This window comes from Vigna angularis, chromosome 1 (genome assembly GCF_016808095.1).
Source record: "Vigna angularis cultivar LongXiaoDou No.4 chromosome 1, ASM1680809v1, whole genome shotgun sequence".
NCBI lineage: Eukaryota > Viridiplantae > Streptophyta > Magnoliopsida > Fabales > Fabaceae > Vigna > Vigna angularis.
Genome location: NC_068970.1, coordinates 62116460 through 62139209, shown reverse-complemented (window position 1 = coordinate 62139209; position 22750 = coordinate 62116460). Strand labels below are relative to the sequence as shown.

The window sequence follows — 22750 nt, the reverse complement described above, 5'->3', positions numbered from 1 at the left end:
TTTTTTTAAATATGAATTTAAATTTAAAATTCAATAAAACTATTTAAATTTGGTATCTATAAACATTTAAACTGTGTTTCTAAGTATAAATTTACATGTAATTCCAATCTAATTATTTTTAATTCGATTTGATTTTTCCCATCCATCTCCACACTAATTTTAGGTAATTTGGGAGTTCGTTGAAGATTAGCATAATTAAAAAAGAACACAATGAAAATAATTATTTTTTCATCAGGGAAAATTATATAAAAAATTAAAATGATATTTTGTTTGGAGAAACTATTCAGTAAGTAAAACATCACTTATATGGATTAATTCACATGGTGTCATCGTCTAGAGGAACTAAATTATTAATTAATTTTACTCAAATTAGCCATATATATGTATTTAATACATCAACACAACATACATATGTTGGCTCAAACAATTTTGATATATAAGAAGAAAAAACTAATCTCAAGTTAGTTGAAGAATTATTTTAATTTCTCCAGTTTGATCAATGCATTAGAATCTTTTTTTTTTAATTCTCACACATTGTTTCCACAAAACGAAGAATGGTAAATAAAACTTAGATGCAGCTGATCTCAATAAAATAAAGACTGAAGTTGAGTTTTCATGCAGAAAGCCATGGGAGATTTTTTGTTTGACTTTTACTAAGTACAATGTAGAAGATTAGGACGCAAGTGTGAACGATGGTGCTTCATAGAAATTAAGTAACTTAATTACTGTTGGGCACAGCACCCAAATCAGAATCTTTGCTTATTCTATTACAAATCAATATATAAATTTCAACCAGTCGGTTCAAATTATAAATTCCATGGCAGTGTATAAGGGAAAGGGTTACAACACAACCTTTTAGGTCTTACGTAAAATCGAAACCAACGTGGGCCTCCTCGTTGTCTTTTTTTTCTCTATTATTGTTTGTGGTCGGAAAGTGAGTGACCCTTTTGTTGTATAAATAGGTAGCTATGGTGCAGCAGAAAACTGCCACTGCTACCATACATCTTCCAATCAAATTATCAAGGAAGGAAAAAAGAAACATTCTTAATGGGGAGCACAAAAGTCGAATCCTACTTTGTTTTCATGAGCTATGATCCTGAATACGAGAGACTTAGAACTCTTGGGTTCTCTTTTCACCTCTTCTCATCCTTTCTTTCATTATAGTAGTAAGAATATATATATCATCTCACTTCATGCTTTTGTTCTTGCTGCCAGAACCAAGAGAGGGGCACATGAGCTTGATTTGTACCTTAGTACAAAACACGATGAGCTCTTAGCAAGTACTCTAGAGCCAGGAACCTACAAGAAGACATCTTCTTTGGTCATTGTTGATGGTTTTGCAGTAGAAATTACCCAGGATCAGGTAATATATTTCCCTTCCTATGTATTACTCTCTTCTTTTCATATCTTATGTTGGTTCTTCCTGTGTTAATTTGCCATCATTTTCAAAGCAGGCTAATGTGCTCAGATCTGCAAAAGGGGTGAGGGTTGTGGAGAAAAATGAAGAGCTGGTCTAATGTATATATCAGTCTTTTACGGAGAAAAGAACTCCATGCTTTTGCTTAATCGAGTTCTCTGCTTGTTCAAAGTTTCTTATTTATATAATTTGCAACGAAGATGTGAACTCTAGGCAAGTTAGTGTGTAATGTGTTAGTGAAAATTAACTAAGGTAGATTATTTGTGTGCATGTTTTCAGTCTTTGAAATTACGTTGAGCATAATAACGCTCATAGTTTGTGATTATTATCTGTGCACTGTCAGAATACTCTATGACAGTCTAGGAAAATCATACTGTATCTCACCGGAAAACCCATTTTAAACAAATTTGAAAGCTTTTATTTCTTTCATAATCTGTTTCGACACCTTCACCCACCAAAAAATCTGCATTTTGGGAAGTGGGTTTGAACTTTCTTTCATAATATGATGAACTTTCGAAGTTGATTAATGTTTCTCATAGCATTTCTGGTAATAAAAGATGAAAAGAAAAGCAGACGGAAGTGATGTTAAAAGTTAGAGATGCACTCTTGTTTAACGACAAATGTTATATCTTCTGAAACGTAAAACATGAACAACGTATTCTCCTTTATTATCTTTGATTTACTTTGTTATATTTGATTTACCGTTCCAAACACATACATATTAACCAATTTTGTTCATAAGTTTGCTACAAAAAGTTTTCTTTATCTTTTTTTCATATAACTTATTTCCCACCTTCCTTGTGATTCTCTTATAATTTTTAGCACATAATTTATTTTAGTTATGACAAACAAATTATTAATTCGAGTGGTATTCACCTTAAATATTTGACTTTTAAATTTATAAATAAAATATTATAATTAAAAAAACTTTTGCAAATAGTCAAACACATGATTTAAAACTATTAATTTTCAATAAAAAAAATGTATAATTTGATTGAATCACGTTGTTTCGATAATTTTAGTTTTATACTTCTCCAATATACTTTTTTGGTGACCAAATTAACTCGATGTTGATACTTTGTAATAGGACTAACAACCAATTGTTTTTCAATTTGAGTTACAATGTTTTAATTCAGGAATATATGATTAATACAAAATTAATGTAAATATTGTATATTGTGGATTAATTTTACAGAGATGTTCAATCCCATGAATTTCTTTTTTATATCAATTAGGAATTAATGTATTTATTTCCAATGATAATACTTTTATATTTTTAAAATGGTGTGAAGGGATATATGAAAAGTTGTGGATAGAAATGAAAAGGTGAAGATGAAGATGACTAAATTGGAAGTGTTTGAGAAAGTGGAAACAAAAGGTAAAAAAAAAATGTAAATGCACAAAAACAAATTATACCAAGAGCTGAAGAAATCTATGATAATGAAAACCCAAACTGTAACAAACATCCTTACTTAATTGATCATGATCCTCTTAGCGACCTTATGTTATGAGAATATTTGTGCTATAATACATCCTTTTTATAGTTAAACCAAAATAAAATTAAAAAAATTACATAATGTGTAATAACACTATAAAACTAATCTAAATTATGTCAATTATGTTTCCTAAGTTTGTGTTTTCAACCATTGTCATATGTCTTAATTTTGTTTTTGGATCTTGCATAATCCATTTTGTCTAGAGAATATCTTTCTCGATGTATTTTTGGAGTTCTTGATCATTCTACAATTTTTACTTATACGGTAGCTTTATTCCAATTCTTTGCTTCTATTATCTTTGTAATCATCACTTTCTTAATTTTGTTCTCGATCTCTTCATCTTTTGATAAATATACTTCAATATTCTCTTTGATATCTTATTCTCGATATTCACAACACATATAAAAATAAAAATAAAATCAGATGTTAAAGTTGATTCTAAAAAATTTAGTACAATTTAATCCATAGGAAGTGATTCCTGAAAATTTAGCATTTTCGAAGAAAGAAGGAGCAAAGTCCATTGATAATTAGGAGAAGTGTAGAATGGAAAGAAGAAGCAAAAGAAAAGTACAAAGGCAAGTTTCCAAGTGTGGAGTAATATTGGTAACAGTAGCTAGTTATGGTAAAGAAAGAGTACGGCCTAGTGTCATAATTTGTTTCCTATTTTCACCAAAGTTCAGAACAAAGCCTGGTCAAGGGGTTATATCATTCACATGCACGCATCACAAACCATACAATCTTTATTTTTGGTCTTCTTACAAATTTACTCTTTAGTCACACAGGTCATTCATTGTCCATCCACAACAAAAATAATCACAATTTCATTTTTCTACTATTTAAAGTTAAAGTTTATATCTTTAATTTTATTATGATAAAATAAAAATATAAAAAAAGTGTTAAATAATTAGGAGATAAAAATAAAGAAATAAAAGTGGTGATGTATATTGATAGAAGATAGTTCTTTATAAACGAGTGTGGGTAGGGGTCCCTTACACGAATAGTGGTAGGTTAAGAAGAGAATCCTACGAGAAAAGGGAGCTATTTTCTCCATGAATCTTGAATTTGTGTAGCATTGGCATGAGCATATGTCTGTATCCTGGGAAGTACAGGGCACTAGGGGGACAAGGGCGTGCACCTACAACCACACTCTCACTTTATTGCGTTTCAACATTCAAATATTCTTCGCCACTCTAATGTTGAACAAAGAAGGGTTAAAAAAGTAGTTACATCTTTTGAATTTTTAGAGGATTAATGGTGTTTTTATCCCTAAACATTTTGTTATTCTTTCAAACTTTATTCTATTTAATTTTTTTTTAATGTGACAAACTATTTGTCTCCAGGTTGACAAGATAGCTTAATGTCCAACGTGTGTCATATACCACTTTGGTAAGGTCAGTAAAATACTTGTATTATGTTTCAGGTTAGGAAGTCATCTGAATAGCTCGATAAAAAATTCAGATAACCCCGTAGAGTGCATGGAGAACTTAAATAGCTCGGTAAAAAGGTCTGATAACTCACTAAAGTACATGGAGAACACATATAGCTCAATGAAAAGTTTAAATAATTTAGTAAGATTTATGAAAAATTCATATAACTTGGTGGGCGGTTTAGGTAGCACCTTATTAAGCTATCTAGACTTTCCACTAAACTATTGAGTTTTCACCTTACTCAACTATTCAAATATCTTGCCGACTTGAAGAAACATTACACTTGTCCTGATTGAGAACATGATACAAAGTTTGCTATCAAACTATCTTGCCCACCTGTGATACAATACACATATCTTAAATGAGATGGGGACGTTACATACGGTTAAAATAAAACTAACTGTGTTGATAATGAAAAATTAAATCAAATATAAAACAAAGTTTAAACTAATTGTGTTGATAATGGAAAATTAAATCTATGACTTTAAGGAACAAACATAAAACAAAGTTTAAAAGAAGAAAGAAAAAAAAAAACACATAATATTTTAGGAAAAATAACATAATTAATCCATTTTTTAAAAATATACTAAGACCTGAAATCTTGAACTGATTCTTCGAAGTGGTAGCAAAATCAATTTTAGATCCAAAAAGTAATTAACTCTGCCTTTATTTTATGTTGCCCCCATGAATTCAACCGGATCTATTTGCAAAATGGTAAAAAAACATTGTTTTTCCTAATATGTGTTAGGTTTTTGGATGAAATACACTAAATAGATTCGATAACACTACTTTTAACTAAAAACTCAAAATAATAGGTTCACGAGTTTTTTTAATTATATCTTACTCTTCTTTTATGGAATATGGAAATTTAATCTAACAAATTTTTAAATTTTAGAATTTTTTACTTATTTTATATTATACTCGTCTAAAAGTGACAAGGATAAAAATTAAAAGTAGAAGTTTTTAACCCAATACATTTAGAAAAAAAAATTGATAGGACAAGAAAATAAAAAATGAAAATTTTATTTTAATCTTCATTATTATAATAAAAAATAAAAAATAAAATAATTGAAGGAAATATATATATATATAAATAAGAATTGTAATTTCGCTTATTATGTAACTAATAATAAATCTTCATTATTTTTTTATAATATAAAATTCAATAATTGTCAATTTCACCTAATCATTGAAAGTTTTAATTTTGAATCCGTAATTGTATTTTAATACTAGTAAAGGGAGTTTTAGTGTCTATAAGAATCTTATTTAATTCTCTCCCATCGAGAATGTATACTCAAGATGTCCTTGGCTTTTCACGACTTTAAAAGGCGATTAATGGTTTTGAAAAGTAATTAAAAGAGTTCATTCCATAAATAATACAATAAAAGTGTAAAAGCAACCACAACTAGCTTAAATCTATAATTTGACCTCAATTTTATGTATCATTAACGAATTAGTATATGTTTAAAGCTTTTAGGTTAATGGAAATAGAAGCGACGAAATAAAATAGTTTTTTCATTTCATTGTCTTCGTATTTCTATGTTATATGATCTAAAAATTCTAAAATTATCTAGCTTTTTTAGAAATTTTACGTAAAAATTAGATATAAAATCAATTTAAAATATATAAGTGAAAGTAAATTTTATTTTATAAATTGATTTAGTGAATTAATTTAGGTCTAAAGTTAATATTTTAATATGATATGAAAATTATTGTTGCAATGTATGATTTGTGGTTTCACTTAATAAAAAAAATAAAAAATTGAAAAGGCATTTTATAAAATATGTGGTAGGCTTGCTGAGAGAAAAGACGAAGAACGGGAAGTGAAGAAATTAAAGTCATGACTGGGAAAAGAGAGTAATCTTGGTGAGAGAAATATGGTATAGCACAGAACAAGGCTTTCGAAAAACGTTAAGGTGTCTTCACTTGAACTTTAAAATGATGTAAAAGTTTTGCACATAATAAAAGAGAAGGCAAGTATTAATTTTGTTTGTGGGAGAAGTTGCATGCAGGAAGAATATAGTAATTGATGAAGAACAAAGGCATAAGGAGCAGCTTACTAACTCCTCCCCCAGGGGCTTCTGTTTGGATCCAAAATTTAGGATGATTCAAAAGAGAAGCCCTTGAGGGAGAGTCAACAAACAACCCCTTCATTGCTTATTCACTAAACCTTGCTTCTTATTTCCTTTTAAGGCTTCACCAACCCCTTTTATATTGCAAAAAACCAGAAGCTGTGAAAGAATGTCGTTGACTTTTATCATGTGGGACCTCCATATCTTGGCACTTAAAAGTTTTGTGGGAAGATAAGAACAAGAGAAGCCATGCATGTGTTGAAAGAATAATCAATAAGATAGGATTGGCCTTAGCAATGAAGAAGGGTAGAAACACAGAATAATATCAGCTTGCAATGCATGTCTTAAAAGCATCTTATAATAGAATTGCTGTTTGACATTCGAACCTGTCTTGTCTCTGTTTTCCTGTTTCCGAACTCCTCTTTCACGTGTAATTTCTCCGCACTTTGGCTGATCGGGAAAACTTTTCATCTCGTCACTTTTGTTCACAAATTCTTAACCCTTTCCAACCAATAACATGTCCTTTGTTTAAGTTTAAAATTAGAGAACTGTAAACGTATCATTGTTTAATTTAAAAAATAACATATTATATACAAAAAATTGATCAACTGTTCTGCTAACTTACCAACACTCCTAACGCACCATTTGACTAGACAAGTTAAGATTTTTTACCTGAAAAATCATGACGGATCAATCTAAGATGAGTAGAAATAACTCATTTTACCATTCTTAAATAAATCTTAAATTAGTTCTTCTACTCCTTCGATGTTAATTCAATTTAAAAAGTTTTATCAAGAGGTTAAATAACATGTAATTTGAATTATTTATAATTTTTCTTCGTTTCTTTTTTGAATTTTTTTAATAAAGAAAATTAATTTATCTTTTAAGACAAATTATTTTAAAAATATTTAATTTGACTTTTTTTTATCATGGTAATTCAATTCAACCTTCGGTCTAATTTAACTTGTTTAGATCCTTTGTCACAATTGACTTCATTCATTCTTCTTTGGGCAGAATCACCTCTACTTTCAACGTCGAAGGTTGAGCAAAGTCGATTAGAATCGAAAGTCAAGTCAACTTTGACCAAATGTCCAGGTGTGTAAGTCTTAGCCAAAGGTCAATTCTAGTTGTCTTTAGTAAGATCAAGTCTCATACTGAGCAAAATTGATTTAGGCGAAAGTTTGAGTCGACTAGTCGAAAGTTGAAACAAGTCAACCCTCACCAAAGTTCAAGAAGAGTCAATCATATTCGAAGGTCGAGACAAGTTGACTTTGACCAAAACTCAAGACAAATCAATCTAGGCCAAAGGTCGAGATGAATTTGAAGTTCAAAATGAGGTGACACGACCTGAAGGTCAAATTGAGTACACTACAAAAAAAACAATTATTATCGACGACCAAAATCCATCAAAAACGTCCAAAATTCGTCGATAATGTCATTTTTTCGACGGCTTACCGACGGAGTTTGATCCGTCGATAATAGCATTGTCGGTAATATTTATCGACAGATTATTATGGTTGTCGGTAATTATCGAAGCCCAAATTCGTCGATAATTACCACAAAATTTCGTCGATAATTACCGAAGGAAAAAACCGTCGATACGTCCGTTGGTAAATATCTCGATCTGGTTCATCTTCTTCCTCTTTCCCCTTCTTCGGTTTCCTCAGATTTTAATTTTTTTTTTATCAAACTTCATTCCTAAATCAAAACAACAATCCAATTCATTCCAAAACCAAAATCAAAGGCTCTACTTAGGTTTTCCAATTGTTTTAGAAACCCTAAAATTGGGAAAAATCCCCAATTAGTTTTTGAGCATCCCAACGGCAGCACTACTCCACATGGTTCTCCGACGGCAGTGGTGGCGCTCTCCCATGGCAACGGTGGTGCTCCCCAACGACAGTAGTGGCGCTCTCCAACATCAGTGGTGTCGCTTTCCAACGGCAGCAATGACGGTCTTCAACAGCAGCGGTGGCGCTTCGCGTGGTTCTCCCACGGCAGCGGTGGCGTTCTCCCACGACAGCGGTGGCGCTCTCCAACGGCAACGGTGGCACTCTCCAACGGTAGTGGTGGTAGTGTGGGAAGATGGTTGCACGAGAGAGAAAAATGGTTGTAGAGAAGGTGAGAAATGGTCTTGAGATGAGAGGAAAGAAAAAAATGATGAAAGTGTTTTGTGAGATAGAAAAATATAGTCTTATTCGCGCAGAGAGAGAAAAAATGGGCGGGAATTTTTCCGCTCTTTTTACCGACGGATTTACCGACGGAACTTGTTCGTCGGTAATTACCGAAGGCTTTTGACCGACGATAACTAAAATATGTATTATCGACGGAATTACCGACGGATTTTGTCCATCGGTAATTACTGAAGACTTTACCGACAAATTTTTTCCGTCGATAATTACCGAAAAACAAATATCCGTCGGTAATTACATTTTTTACATCTATCGATAAAATCCGTCGGTAATTCCATGTATTTTAGTAGTGGTAGGCCAAAACAAAAGGCCAAGTTGACTGAGTCAAACTAATGGTCGAGTTGAGTGGACTCGAGCCAAAAGTTGACCTGATTCACTCAGATCGAAGGTTGAGCAATGTTGATTTGTGTCGAAGTTTGAGCAATGTCAGGTTGCGTTGAAGGTCTAGCACAATTGGCTCGAGTTCAAGGGACAATCTGACTCAACCTGGTAGAAGGTCGAGCTGAGTCAGCCCTTCTAAAGCTCAAGATGAGTCAACTATGTGGCTGAAGGTGAGACAAGTCAATCCTGATCAAAGTTTGAGATGAGTCAACTCTAGTCGAAGTTTAAGACGAGTCAGCATGGGCCAAAGATCGAGTCGAGTAGGCCCACACTAAATATCAAGTTAAGTAGGTCCAGATCGAAAGTTGAGCTACGTTGATTTGGGTTGAAGGTTGAGCCCAATCAACGAGAATTGAAAGGTCAAACAAAGCAGGTTTGGGCAGAAGATTAAGCTGAGTCGACCTTATTAAAGGTAAATACTAGTTGATCTGGGTCAGAGGTTGAGACATGTCGGTCTTGGTTGACAATTAAGCTAAATTGAGGCAAGTAAACCCTAGTTAAAGTTTGAGATGATTTGGTATTAGTTGAAGGTCGAGTTGAGTAGGTTTAAGCCGATTGTTGAGTTGAGAAAGTTTAGAGCAAAAGTAGAATCAAGTCACTTTGAGCGAAAGTTCAATACAGTTTACTCAAATCAAATGATTGAGTTGAGTTGATTTAAGTGAAATGTCAAATTGAATCAACCAATTAAGAGGTCGAGATGAATCACTCCTAATCATAAATAAAGACGAGTTGACAAAAAAATTTAAATAACAATTAAGAGATTAAAAAATATTAATAATTACAGGAATTAATTTATATACTATTTATAAACTAAAAATTATTAATATATAAAATAATATTTATTATAAATAAAAATTGTAATTAGTTTACTAATTAGACTCTAAGAAATTAAAATCTGGATAACAATGTTAAAAACCTAATTTATAATCTATCTCACAGATTAATTATAATATTTTATTCATATTAAATATTATATTATATATCAATAATTTATAATTTATAAATTATATTCAAATTAATGAGAACGAATTATTTTTTATTTTTAAAATTGGTTATTTTCTTATAATGCAACCTATATTAAAAGCGTAAATTATTATTCTCTTATAATTAGCGTTTTCGAATTTGACAACTTCTAATCGTTTTGTTATAATGGCTGGCCTGAATTGATTTACAGATAACAAAAATAGTATCATTGAAATTGGAAATTCAATCGATAAATAGTTTCTAAATCATAAATAAAATAGTTAAATAAAACTATTTAGCATATTTTTTAATTTGTTTTTTGAAAAAACATTTAACACAAAGTTTTCCAAAACACGGAAGGTGTACAGTGCAATATACATTTGGCGGGAAAATTAGTATTTAATGGTGTATACAGTTATATTTCGCGGGGTTAGGTTACAAGTACAATACACAAGTGGTTTCTTCTGATTCACTGGGGATTTCTCTGTTCCCAAGGCATGGATTTGTCACGCCCTGCAAAACGTCATCGTCGGAGCAAAGACGGTGGGAGTGAAGCATCGACGTTGTCGCCGGTGGTGATCTTCGCTCACGGTGCTGGTGCTCCTTCCTCTTCTGATTGGATGCTAAGGTTACTCTGTTAATAAAATTGAAAAAAGGGTTAAATCTTATTCTAGGTTTTATTGTTAAAGATGCATCTCCATTTTTGTGATAGATGGAAGAATATGTTGAAAGAGGCACTGCAAGCTGTTGATGTTGTCACTTTTGACTATCCTTGTGAGTTTGTTTCTTCTGTATTCCATTTTTTTCACTGGCATTAAAACACGCTTAAACCTAAAGCATAAAACTTACTAGTACAAATTATAACTGCTCACAACGTTATTGACTTTTTTTTTTAATTATTTTTTTGTACATAAATTTGTGACCTATGAATTATTTCTATTGGAGTGAACCTCCTAATGATTGTGTAGTGTTAAATCTGAAGTGACTTTGATGTGTTTGTCATGGGCTAGACATGTCTGGAAAAAAGAGGGCTCCTCCTAAGGCTGAAAAACTTGTAGAGTTTCACTCAAACATTGTCAAGGAAACTGCAACTAAGTACCCTGGTCATCCCGTGGTACTTGCAGGCAAATCAATGGGTTCAAGGTAGGTTCCAATATATATATTTTTTTGAAATGTGCATGTTGGAATTGTCGGTTATAGCAATTGAGGTAGACGTAATGAAGACTTTAATAATAGTATTTTCTGAGTGTTGTGATCTGCTACAATGTGACGATGTTGTTCATAAGATCTAGCACTTAGCCTCACTAAATAATAACTAAACAGTGATGCAAATCATGATATATTAGGAAATATGAGAACGATTAAAACGAAGAAATCGTAAGAGATAATCTAAAAGATACATTAAAAATATTCGTAGATAGATATCTTTCACATGTTGGACATGTATTTTTGCCTGAGGATGTCCCCATTATGATGATTGGTGTCAAGTTATTTGCGATGTCATGGATCTTGAAATTTTTTGGTTGTAGAGTTGGTTGCATGGTGGCAAGCATGGAAGACAATAATGTTTCTGCTGTAGTATGCTTGGGCTACCCATTAAAGGTTTGATGTTCCTTTTTAGACTTCATGCCAATCTTTTTCACTACAGTATAAACTGATTGCGTATGTTTTTTTTTCTCCTTTTTCCTTGGCTGTATTAAGGGTAAAAAATATGGTTTCCAACTATTTGTCTATCTTAGGGTATTCTCCTTGCCTCATTTTATATTTTCTACATAATTCAAAATCCACTTACTCCTTTTTTGTTCTTTAGTAATGAATCTGTATTGTTTTGAACATGCCCCGTTCATAAGTATTTTGCTTACTATGTCATTTTGGTCTTACGCTAACCATCCTAAATAAAATTGATCAATTTAGTTGATGAAATTGTTCTCCATGGAGCCTGTGATGTAGAACTCTGAATCCAATAATATTTATTATGCTATTCCTTTGAATATTTTCCTTTTCCTTCCTTTCTGGCATTCTGTATCCGTGTGCACTTTTCATACTCAGTTTTCTATTTGAGCAATTGTTGGCATGCCACATCTGTGACATTATAGCTGGTGCATTGGTTTTCTGTGGGTGTTTTGGTAAAACAGTGAGGCCATTAAAATATCATAACTAAGAATCACGTTAGTTTAGTTACCAATATTGCAGGGAATGAATGGTGCAGTTAGAGATGAAACATTGTTACAGCTAACAATTCCTACAATGTTTGTACAGGTAGTTCTTTCTTTTCTAGTTTGTCCTTAACCATTGTTGTATTGTATAATCTCTACTGTGCGCAGAAATTATTTATATTATCTTAATTAACCTTGTGCATTTGTTTATAATTATGTGTCTTGTGCAGGGCAGCAAGGATGGTCTCTGTCCACTTGAGAAGTTAGAAGCCACAAGGAAGAAAATGAAAGCACCCAACGACCTGCATGTCATCGATGGTGGTGACCACTCTTTCAAAATTGGTAAGAAGCACCTGCAAGCAAGCAATTCCTCCCAAGATGAAGCTGAAGAGGCTGCTGTGCAGGCCATTGCTGCTTTCATTTCCAGGTCTCTTGAAGGATGAAGAATGCCCCTACGTTTGCTACCTTTCGAGGATATCAAGGTTGTATATACGTATTGTTGTATTTTTCATGGTAGTAATGTAGGTTTGATCCTGTGGGTGGGTGGTAATTATATTTTGGGGAATTTGGCCTTTTTCTTTTTCACTCAGCAGAATACATATATCAATTCACGGCTGCTGGAACTGATTAACCTATTATGACTGTTAGTTTAACTAAATGCAGTTTTATATATATGTTACTATTGCGTGTTTGGATAGGCGTTTTCGTCTTGGAAAATCATGTTTATTGCCATGACTGTTCTTTGGATCTTGTACCAGTATAAGCGTGTTTGGTATCCCATCGTGGTGTACATTAAATGCAGTATTCTCGTCAAAAATAGTTTTAAGAAGCAGAAGCTGTATATATTTTCTTTTATGGACGAACATCAATTTTGACCCAATGAAATATAAAACATGCACTTGGAGTAATTCCATGGTGGGAATCATAAGAACTGATTGACTCCAATGAAACACGATTTTGTTTAAAAGTAGATGCTTGAGTATTGTTGGGTAAATTTTATTTTCACCTCAACCTTGGTTTGACAGTTGACTAGAAGTGATTAAAAGTAGCTTTTGCATTCGGATGAAAACTGTAAACCAAATTTTATAACAAGCTTGTTCTCATGATGAAAAAAATATAAACGTCAACAACTTCACTAGAAAATCAGTTTCATTCAAAATTGATTTTGCAAATGTTCATCCAAACCATTTGGTGTATGCATGAAAATTTTTAAACCATTGTTCTGTTTTATAACTGATGTTTTGCAATGAAGAAAAAATTCATCCGATCATTGCGGCATTGACAAAAATATCGAATATATTAATGCTCCAGTATGCAAGATTGTACCTATAAAAGTGATTTTTATCAACATTATAAGAATTCATGGTATGAAAATCACTTGCAACGTAAATGTTTTTGAACATAAACTAGTTCACTTAAATAGGCTCTTAACTAAAAGAACATTTGCAAAATTAAGTTTGCTCACAATTTTACAAACATTAATCGAAATACATACTAGGTAACGAAGGTACTGTTCGGTCCTGTGCTGAACAGACCAGTATTAACTTCAACGTATATTATTAATCATTTATCACAAGATACACACACAACCAAGTGACCTTGGAATTTATTTCTCCCAACTATTTGGGGGCGAGAACAGTATCATAAAACACAAACACACTTATTATCTGTAAATATGTTATTTCCTTTCGTTGAACAAGCTTTGTTTAGTTGCGTCCTGTTTGCAGCTTCTCGTTTCATCATTTCTGCAGGCGCAATAAAAAAAACAGAGAAGTCAGAGTCATCGATGAAATCAACAAAATCTTGTTCTAACCAACATGTATGCATTCAATGTAAAATATTTAATTTTCTATATAATGGTTTTTTAGGATAGACTTGAGTACTCATGTGTATTTAAGTGCACACAGTCACCTTCGTCTTCGGGCACTGTTTACACTTCTCATCATCACTTTCACTATCACTGCTGCTGCTGTTTTTACCTCCTTCAGTGCTGTTATGGCGAGACATGCCATTCGTAATCCTCCGGAACAAGTTCATATTCTTTTTGTTGTTGTTGAGCTCTCCGTTCTTCTTGGCAGGAGCCCCAAAACATGATGTAGTGGTACCATAAGGATAAGAGTCCTCGTCGGAATGGGTGATTTGTGCTTGAACCATGGTAACTGTGATCTGGGTTTTGGAGACCCCATGTTTTTTGTCTTGTTGGAACTGAGTTTGGCCATAATGGTGAGTCTCTGTTTTGGTGCCATTGTGGCCTTGCGACTCAACCTGAGTTTGGCTGTAGCATTGAAGTTGATTTTGGTTGCTTCCATGACGGGCATGGTGCCCTTTGAAAGCCTTGCTTGTTATCTCAGATAACTTTTGCCCAAACGAGCTGTGTTGGCTTTTGGGTTGGCAAACTTCAATTGTAGTGCTATTGGGTTTGGGTTGGGAAGCTTCACTTGCAATATTATTCGTTTTTTGTGGGCATTTTGGTTGGCTAACTTCACTTGCAGTGTTGTTGAATTTGTGTGGGCATTTTTGTTGGCTAACTCCACTTGCAGTATTATTTGGTTTGTGTGGACATTTTGGTTGGGTAGCTTCAACTGTGGTATTGGGTTTCACACACTGAGCAGAGGCCATTGCAATGGTTTGAGTTGGTGAGATGTGATTTGTTTGTTTTCTTGCAGTTGCATGGTGGCGTATTATATTGGCATGGCGAGGGAGGGTGAGGCCCTTCCTTCCCTCCATAGTGGAGAAATAAAATAACAATTCATTTGTTCTTTCTTCAAACAGAAATGGAACTTATTCTCTGCGTCCTTCCACAATACATATAAAAATAAACTAAGCGAAAGAACCTAATTTCATGGCATTGGCAGCACCACAGATCTCTCTGGCATGTTGATGAAGTTCCCACTCAATGTGTGGACCAAGAATTCAAGAAAAGAAAAGCTATTATGGCATTTGCGTTTTTGGCCTACAACTCATATAGCATATAGCAAGAGTAGTTTATAAATGCATTTATCTACCTCATTGACAATTTTAAACTTTCTAATCGGAGCTTTAAGAAAGTTTCCTTCAAATTTATAAGTTAAAGATGATTCGATAAGTTTTGTGTTTGGATTATCAGATCAGAATCTCAATTATTAATTAAAAGCAGTTTAGTAAGTTTTCTTGAAGTAATTAATGTATGAGTCGTGATAAATTCATCGATTATTTAAGGACATGGGTTTGATTATTTTTCGTTTTCTAACCGTCACACGTCGTAATTTAAAATGTTTGAAATTAAGTTGGTCACACATTTGGATGAATTCAAGGTATTTCTTGATAAAAATCAATAACTAATATTTATTTAATGAGATTTTCTATATAATTATTAATTATTAACCGAGTGTAAAAAAAATATTCGACAAATATTTTATATGTTGACTAGATAAGTATAACAAAAATTATTAGACAAGTCCCATAATACATTGATTAGATGCACAAAACAAAAAGAATTGGATGAATTTGTCGATGATTAAACAAGTCTAACAATACATATTAGGCGAGTCGTTCATATATTAATTAAACGACTTTACCAATATACATTAGACAAATATTTCTACAAACAAATTATACAAGTCTAATAATATATATTAGAAAAGTTTGACCATTCATTTAGATGAATATTGCAATAGACATTAGACAAATCTAGTTATACATTGATTAGATAACTTTAACAAAAGACATTACATATGTCTAGCAATACATATTAGACTACTTAACAGATGAGCACAAAAGTTAGATAATCATTCCATACATTGATTAAATATGCTTAAAAAATATTGAACCAGTATCTTCATACATTGATTAAATGAATTTTGTAAAACACATTAAATGAGTTTGTCCATACTGAGTACATCGGTCTAACAATACACGTAGACGAATTTGTTCATATACATTAGACGACTCTATCCATTATATGATTAGACGAGTTTTGCGATATGTATTAAACAAGTTTGTCAATATACTAATTAAATAAGTTTAGTAATACACATTAGATGACTGTGTCACTATACTGATTAGACAAGTTTAATAACACGTATTGAACGAGTTTGTCAATGCATTGATTAGACGAGTCTCGTAATACACATTACATCAATATGTTCATATATAGATTTGTATTTTTAGCAAGACAACTCTATATATTTATACATATCCTTTATATTTTCAGAGAGTCTACTCTATCTTTATACACGTTTTATCATTTTGTATTTTTACCAAATTTACTATTTATATTTTTATAAATATATTGACTTTGTAAACCTATAAATTATTTTTAAAATTGATTGTTTTCAAAATTTAATTATAAAATTAAAACTATTTCTTAATTTTTTAATTTCTAAATCTCTTTCAATAAACCTTAAAAAACATAATTTTGTGTATAAGCACGAATTTAAAACTAGTTTGATAAAAATAAAAGATTAATATTTATTTAATGAGATTACTAGTAGGAGATAGATATTTTGTTTCTTATTGGTGCCTATTTAATAAATTTTTTAACAAGAAACAGTTTTATTGATAACAGGAGGTCGATCTTATATCATACACTACATGCAATTATTTTGAACATGTCTCAACCTCAGACTTGCACCATAGCCAAACCATCAAATACATTAGTGATCTTTATTCTTAAGTACTTTTATTTAGCTTCTTCTCTGCTATAAGCTTTTAGCTTACTTCAATCATCACACACGTTCACCCTCTCAGACTAAGTTACGCACATACTCAACTTTAGTTCTGCATGTATCAGAAATCAAGTTAACTCACTACATCACATCAGATATTAAAATTTAACTTTAAACTTAATTCAACTCCTACGTAATCCACTTATAGAATGCGGTTTACACCCACTTATGAATTATAAATTCACTTTATTTCTAGTTGACGTCACGTTACAACTCAACCAATAAATATATATATATATATATATATATATATATATATATATATATATATATATATATATATATATATATAATGTAAAATTAACTTGCTTCCGCTTGGGTCAATTTTGATCATCACTCTCAGCGTCACTGGTGCTAGTGCTGGTACCATCGTGTTCTGAAAAGCGATCCTTTGATTTGGGAGGTGCATTGGGTGGTGTGTGTGACCTCATTGGAAGAACTAAGAAACCTTCTCACCAAACGAGCTCTGCTGCTTTTTCTGTTGGTGGGAATTGGTGGAAAAGTGATGCTTTGCAAGGTTTAAGAGGGAGTAGGTGTTATGTAGAGGAAGACATGCATGGATTATTGTTGAATCGATACTGCTCCATCCATGAACAGACATGGAATCTGCTTTTTCTCGGTGGGACTAAGAATACTGCAATGTTTTTTCTATCATATTCTATCATGTTATAACCTTTTTTATCGCATTTTTTCCACCGAATATGTACCAAATTAATAAGAGGATCAAGAAAATTGTACTCACACTTTTTTCTTTTTCTTTTCATTATCTTTCATCCTCTTCATTTCTATAAGAAAATAATACTTTAATTTTAACTGTTAGTATGAATTTCATTTGAGTTTCTCAATGATTAATTATTTTTACTATATTTTTTTTCATCTAAGTATTCGAAATCAATTGCATTCGCACGAAGAATACATTACTATAAAATTCTCTTGATTATTATATTGTATGAATTGAGATTGATATAACGTAAAGAAAAACTTATATATGATTGATTCTCATTTGGTCAATATAATTTCATATATATGCATTCTCATTCTTAAATACAGAAGTTGTAAATATACTATGTCTAGCGTATATAATCGCTTTTAGAAAATTTCTCTTTAATAATTTTTATTTTTTTAACTTTTTGTATTTGTGTGTATCTCAGAAATACTTTTCAAAAATCACCACAAAATATTGTGTTAGAAAACATTTTCCTTTAGTATATATTTGGGCTATTTTACGTTTTGTGGGGGCAAAAAATTAGAAAATTAGAAAAGTCGTAATGTAAAACATGATTTTGTTCTAAAACATAATGAAATAGTGTTGTGAAAAAAAATAGAAATCAAGTTTCGAGATAAGAATTCTATTTTCTTAAAATTATATTTTTATAATTTTTTGAACAAATTTACCAAGAAAACTGAAAAAAAAAACCACCGTGTTTGGTGGTGATCACTTTTGAGTTAGTCTTCAATTTTTTTGGAAAAAAAAAACCTACATGTTCTCCTTAATATAAGATACTTATAAGTTTTCTTTTCAAACAATTTATATATGTAAAAATTATATTAAAATAATTATTTTACTTATAAATAACCTTATATGATACTTCTAAGTTTTCTTTTCAAAATATATATATATATATATATATATATATATATATATATATATATATATATACTTAATTATATTATTTATAAATAACTCTTATGACTAATTTCTATTAGAGATATTGTAACATAGTGACATACTAATAAACATAATTAATTAGTCGAATTTTAAAAAAAAAATACCAATATATCAAACGGACTTTTGTTATTAATGAGTTTTAAAATTCTTTTCTCGTTAGTCGGTAATAAAAAAATAAAAATACTCATATTATTTAGTGAAGTTCAGCAAGAAAATAAATCTAAAATCATAAAATATTTCAACAAAAGGATCACTATTTTTTTTTATAAAAAATTATTCACATTAACAAAGATTTAATTTAACTAATTGGAGGGGTATAGAAGCATCTTATTCAAACACATTATTGGAGCTTCTGAAAGGCAATTAATATGGGTGAGAGGATGCATAAATCAATTTATGCATTATGTAGTTTTCATAAAGCAGAAGATAAATGTATATTTTATATATAACTAAAATTTATGATAAATTTTCATAAAAAAACCTATTTTAAATAAACATTTTGTAAATATAAATCATGTAATAATAAATTATTATTTCAAATATTTAGTTTATATTTCACTTTATGGTGTAATAAAAAAACATTATTTTTTAGATTAATGATAAACGATTTACATTCTAATACTACTATTGATTATTAAACAAAGTTTAAATTTATCTTATAAGTGAAGATGACAAGAATAGATTAAAACAGGTAAGGGTTAGGAAAAATCTTATATTTAAAAAAACTCCAAAAATATTAAAAGTATTCTCATTGAATATCATTATTCTAATATTTGTATATTGTGATTGTAGCAGACAAATTTAATATATAATTTAAACAAGATAAATTATATTATCCTACAGGTTAAATCCAATATCTCAATTGTGATTGTGAAAACTTTTGAAGACTAAATTAACAAGAATTAAACTTTCAATTATGAACTTTGTGATTGTAATAATAAATAATTTGGCAGCTAGAATGTATAGATCCTTTCATTCAAAGTCTATAATAATGAAACATTCAAATGTTGACTTTAAGAAACACAAAGCAAACAGGGATAAGGCATTGGTGTGAAATAGCAGCAAGTTTCTATGAAAGCGCATCATGCAACAAAAAGTAACAGAAACCAAATGCTAACAACAATTAGAAGTTGATGTTTCTGTTTGAATTCGGAAGTTACTCATGTATTTAGTTTTCCACAAATTTATCAAGATTTTGGTATTATTATTATTATTATCAAAATAAAATAAAATAAACAATTTCTAAATACATAAATTGAATAATATTATTCATTATAAATCATAAATAAAACCTGAAATAGAAATACATACAACAACTTCAAACTCCCCACACTAAAATTTTCCACAATTGATCTACTACATCTTATCTTGCAAAATCATAGGAAAGAAAAATAAGCCCCAAAAACTGCTAAAAAAGTTTAAAAAATGGTTTAGGTTTTAGAAAAATGATAATTATAAAAAATTAAAGATAAATTATTTAATTTTCTATTTTATAATATTTGTAATATAACTTAAAATGCAATTAGCATCTTATGAACTTTAAGCCTCTTCTCTATTACTCATAAAAACACATCTTATATTTAACTTGTGAAAAACAGGTTATGAACTTTAAGCCTCTTCTCTATTACTCATAAAAACACATCTTATATTTAACTTGTGAAAAACAGGAACTACCCGCAATCTAACAGTTTCTTTAGGTTATTTACTAATGTTATCATTTTTAAATTTAACTTATAAAAAAATTTTGTTTGATAATTAATGATATATTTATAGATGTATGCAAAGTTCGAGTAAATTAACCCTAGTTAATCAAGAAATCGAAACTAGTTGCACATGAACAAAGCTAATAAATAAAAAAACATAAAAATAAATAATATGAATAACAAGATATTTGATGATAGAGTGAGGTATAGTTAAGAGTATGAAACTACGTAGCTATTTTATGTTGTCTTAGATGAATAGTTTGCGAAAATCAACTGAGAAATTGAGTTGATGGCAACAACCATGTCGCGTAAGGAGTCTCTTATGTTTCTTTGTTTGTTTGAGTCGGGTAATGTAATGAAAAGTAATAGTATTATAGAATTATTAGTGACAAAGTGTCCACGCGGAGTGAGGTTTGAAAATTCTCTTACTAGAACTCTTGGATTCAATCATATATCGCAGGAACATGAACTTATGATTAACCAATCATATAACTTAACCACACCAGGTGGACTCGGTCACATTTTCCTATTCTCCACACTCTCCACTGACCAAATCTCGGTCTTAGCTGAAAAACTCGCTTTTCTCAGTCAAACTTGGACTTTCAACTCTCCAATCTTTTGCTCCTTTTTTTTCCAACTCAAACCACCCTTTAAATACAACCTTTTCATTCACCCAAAAAAAACATACCTTACCTCATCACCCTTTGCTCCTCTAACCTCACTCCCGCTCTCTTCCACGTCAAACCACCAATCCTAATTCTGGCTACGTCCATGGTCATTGCTTACTACACTTCATCACTCCCAGGATCTCATAAATCTCTTCAGCTTCAAACTCAACTGCAGAAAAAGAAACTATTGGTTCTAGATCCTAGTGCTTTTCCAGAATAGAAGTCAGACTATTGGGCATGAGATAAACATCAAGCATCACCATCTCCTATCATTGCCACTATTATTATAAACAACACAAAAATGGCGAGTGAATGGAGCTGGGAGCAGAACACACTCATCAATGAGCTAATTCAAGGGATGGAGTTAGCAAGGAAGTTGAAGGAAGACTTGAGACTGCCGTATTCAGTTGACTCAAAAGACATGCTGCTGCAGAGGATACTATCTTCTTATGAAAAGGCTCTACTGATTCTAAGATGCAATGCATCAACTTCCGACTTGCAGGCCACGAGTCAAGCACCTGCAGCTTTGTTACCGGAGTCCCCAATATCAGTCCATGGAAGTCCTCTGAGTGAGGATCTTGATGGGGCCATCAAGGATCACCAAGAAACTCAACATGATTCAAAGAAAAGGTGAATATTACTAGACAGACTTGGAAGCAGTTTTCTGCCACATAAAAACATAAACTGTGTCTGATTATTATATTATAACTCCTGACAAATTATTTATATTTTATTGGCTTCAGAAAGATAACGCCCAAATGGATGGATCATGTAAGAGTGAGCTGCGAGAGTGGTCTTGAAGGACCACAAGAAGATGGCTACAACTGGAGAAAATATGGTCAGAAAGACATCCTCGGAGCAAAATATCCCAGGTGAGGGGATTTCCCGTAATCATGTCATGCTTTAAAAGATAATGATACATATAGTTAAGGATAAAATTGACATGACCAAGGCCAGCTTCTAATTCACAACCCATTATATCACTTGCAGAAGTTACTATAGGTGCACCTTCCGCAACACACAGGGCTGTTGGGCAACGAAGCAAGTGCAGAGATCAGATGAAGATCCCACAATATTTGACATAACCTACAGAGGAAAGCATACCTGTTCTCAAGGAAACAACGCCGTTTTGCCACCTAAGTCACCAGACAAACAAGAGAAGACACACAGACATAACATTGACATGCACCATGCACAGGCATCACAAGAAAGCCTTACAAAGTTCAGAAACATCTTGTCTGTCAACACAGATAAACTAGACAATGGAGATATGGCATATCCTTTCACTTTCCCTTCGACTTCATCTGGATGCATGAAACCATACAACCACAGCTTGATTCCTGGGACCCTAGAGAATGAGTACTTCTTGAGCGATCAATACCAAACGCACCTGTTATCTCCAACAACACCGGAATCAAACTATCTCCCATCCCCAACTTTCCAGATGAATGAGTTTGACGGAATCTACAACAAGCCTTATTCAGACTCAGATATTAATGAGATCATTTCCACCAACACATCAGCAACCAATTCTCCAATTCCCGATTTCAATTTCTCACTTGATCCAGTGGAAATTGACCCGAATTTCCCTTTCAACACCCCAGGATTTTTCTCCTGATTGCACTATAAATGGAACACAATGAGCAATATAGTCTTCCTAAAATAGGACAACTCCAGGCAGAAGTAGAATTTTAGAATAAAGAATCAGCAACTGCAGCACTTATAAATGTCATTCCTTTTAGTCAATATTAGAATTACGGTTTTGGCACAATTTAGCAGTTTGTAGAATGTAATTTCAAATTTATAGGTGCTCCAAATCCGTATTGCTATTTGGTAAAACCCCAATGCCCCATCTTTAGTACAAGAGCATAGTAGTCAGAAAGAACAACTAACCAACCAAATT

At 31.6% G+C, this 22750-nt stretch overlaps 4 protein-coding genes and 1 long non-coding RNA gene across 7 annotated transcripts; 3 read left to right on the top strand and 2 right to left on the bottom strand.

Moving 5' to 3' along the window:
• Positions 1–999: 999 nt before the first annotated feature.
• On the top strand, positions 1000–1858 carry LOC108322928 (subtilisin-like protease SBT2.5). Its single transcript, XM_017555228.2, has 3 exons — positions 1000–1124; positions 1216–1363; positions 1455–1858. Exons 1-3 carry the CDS (start codon positions 1048–1050, stop codon positions 1515–1517), a joined length of 288 nt encoding a protein of 95 aa, XP_017410717.1. The 5' UTR covers positions 1000–1047; the 3' UTR covers positions 1518–1858.
• A 1973-nt stretch (positions 1859–3831) lies between these two features.
• LOC128195540 (uncharacterized) lies at positions 3832–6897 on the bottom strand. Its single transcript, XR_008247161.1, has 2 exons — positions 6799–6897; positions 3832–4676 (listed from the first exon to the last, which is right to left on the bottom strand). It is a non-coding gene; the product is annotated as an uncharacterized LOC128195540 (long non-coding RNA).
• A 3486-nt stretch (positions 6898–10383) lies between these two features.
• On the top strand, positions 10384–12792 carry LOC108322919 (uncharacterized). Of its 2 annotated transcripts, none has more exons than XM_017555217.2 (6): positions 10384–10573; positions 10658–10719; positions 10956–11088; positions 11475–11547; positions 12139–12204; positions 12332–12792. In XM_017555217.2, exons 1-6 carry the CDS (start codon positions 10443–10445, stop codon positions 12542–12544), a joined length of 678 nt encoding a protein of 225 aa, XP_017410706.1. In that variant the 5' UTR covers positions 10384–10442; the 3' UTR covers positions 12545–12792. The 2 variants fall into 2 exon arrangements, with proteins under 2 accessions (XP_017410706.1, XP_052736762.1); XM_052880802.1 differs by having other exon boundaries at positions 12124–12204.
• A 741-nt stretch (positions 12793–13533) lies between these two features.
• On the bottom strand, positions 13534–14881 carry LOC108322923 (uncharacterized). 2 transcript variants are annotated; one of them, XM_052880611.1, is made up of 2 exons: positions 13985–14881; positions 13534–13846 (listed from the first exon to the last, which is right to left on the bottom strand). In XM_052880611.1, exon 1 carries the CDS (start codon positions 14826–14828, stop codon positions 13995–13997), a length of 834 nt encoding a protein of 277 aa, XP_052736571.1. In that variant the 5' UTR covers positions 14829–14881; the 3' UTR covers positions 13534–13846; positions 13985–13994. The 2 variants fall into 2 exon arrangements, with proteins under 2 accessions (XP_052736571.1, XP_017410711.2); XM_017555222.2 differs by having other exon boundaries at positions 14013–14875.
• Positions 14882–20858: 5977 nt separating this feature from the next.
• Positions 20859–22616, top strand: LOC108322968 (probable WRKY transcription factor 41). The gene is made up of 3 exons (XM_017555289.2): positions 20859–21477; positions 21591–21719; positions 21838–22616. The coding sequence occupies exons 1-3, from the start codon at positions 21149–21151 to the stop codon at positions 22463–22465; spliced, it is 1086 nt and encodes a 361-aa protein (XP_017410778.1). The 5' UTR covers positions 20859–21148; the 3' UTR covers positions 22466–22616.
• Positions 22617–22750: the final 134 nt, after the last annotated feature.

Excerpts from the sequence above, each read along its gene's own strand:
- LOC108322928 (XM_017555228.2), top strand. The coding sequence starts at position 1,048 with ATGGGGAGCACAAAAGTCGAATCCTACTTTGTTTTCATGAGCTATGAT. Across the intron at positions 1,125-1,215 it reads GAGAGACTTAGAACTCTTGG|AACCAAGAGAGGGGCACATG; the intron begins GTTCTCTTTTCA and ends TCTTGCTGCCAG. Across the intron at positions 1,364-1,454 it reads TAGAAATTACCCAGGATCAG|GCTAATGTGCTCAGATCTGC; the intron begins GTAATATATTTC and ends TTTTCAAAGCAG.
- LOC108322919 (XM_052880802.1), top strand. The coding sequence starts at position 10,443 with ATGGATTTGTCACGCCCTGCAAAACGTCATCGTCGGAGCAAAGACGGT. Across the intron at positions 10,574-10,657 it reads TCTTCTGATTGGATGCTAAG|ATGGAAGAATATGTTGAAAG; the intron begins GTTACTCTGTTA and ends TTTTTGTGATAG. Across the intron at positions 11,089-11,474 it reads GGCAAATCAATGGGTTCAAG|AGTTGGTTGCATGGTGGCAA; the intron begins GTAGGTTCCAAT and ends TTTTGGTTGTAG.
- LOC108322923 (XM_052880611.1), bottom strand. The coding sequence starts at position 14,828 with ATGGAGGGAAGGAAGGGCCTCACCCTCCCTCGCCATGCCAATATAATA.
- LOC108322968 (XM_017555289.2), top strand. The coding sequence starts at position 21,149 with ATGGCGAGTGAATGGAGCTGGGAGCAGAACACACTCATCAATGAGCTA. Across the intron at positions 21,478-21,590 it reads CAACATGATTCAAAGAAAAG|AAAGATAACGCCCAAATGGA; the intron begins GTGAATATTACT and ends TATTGGCTTCAG. Across the intron at positions 21,720-21,837 it reads CTCGGAGCAAAATATCCCAG|AAGTTACTATAGGTGCACCT; the intron begins GTGAGGGGATTT and ends TATCACTTGCAG.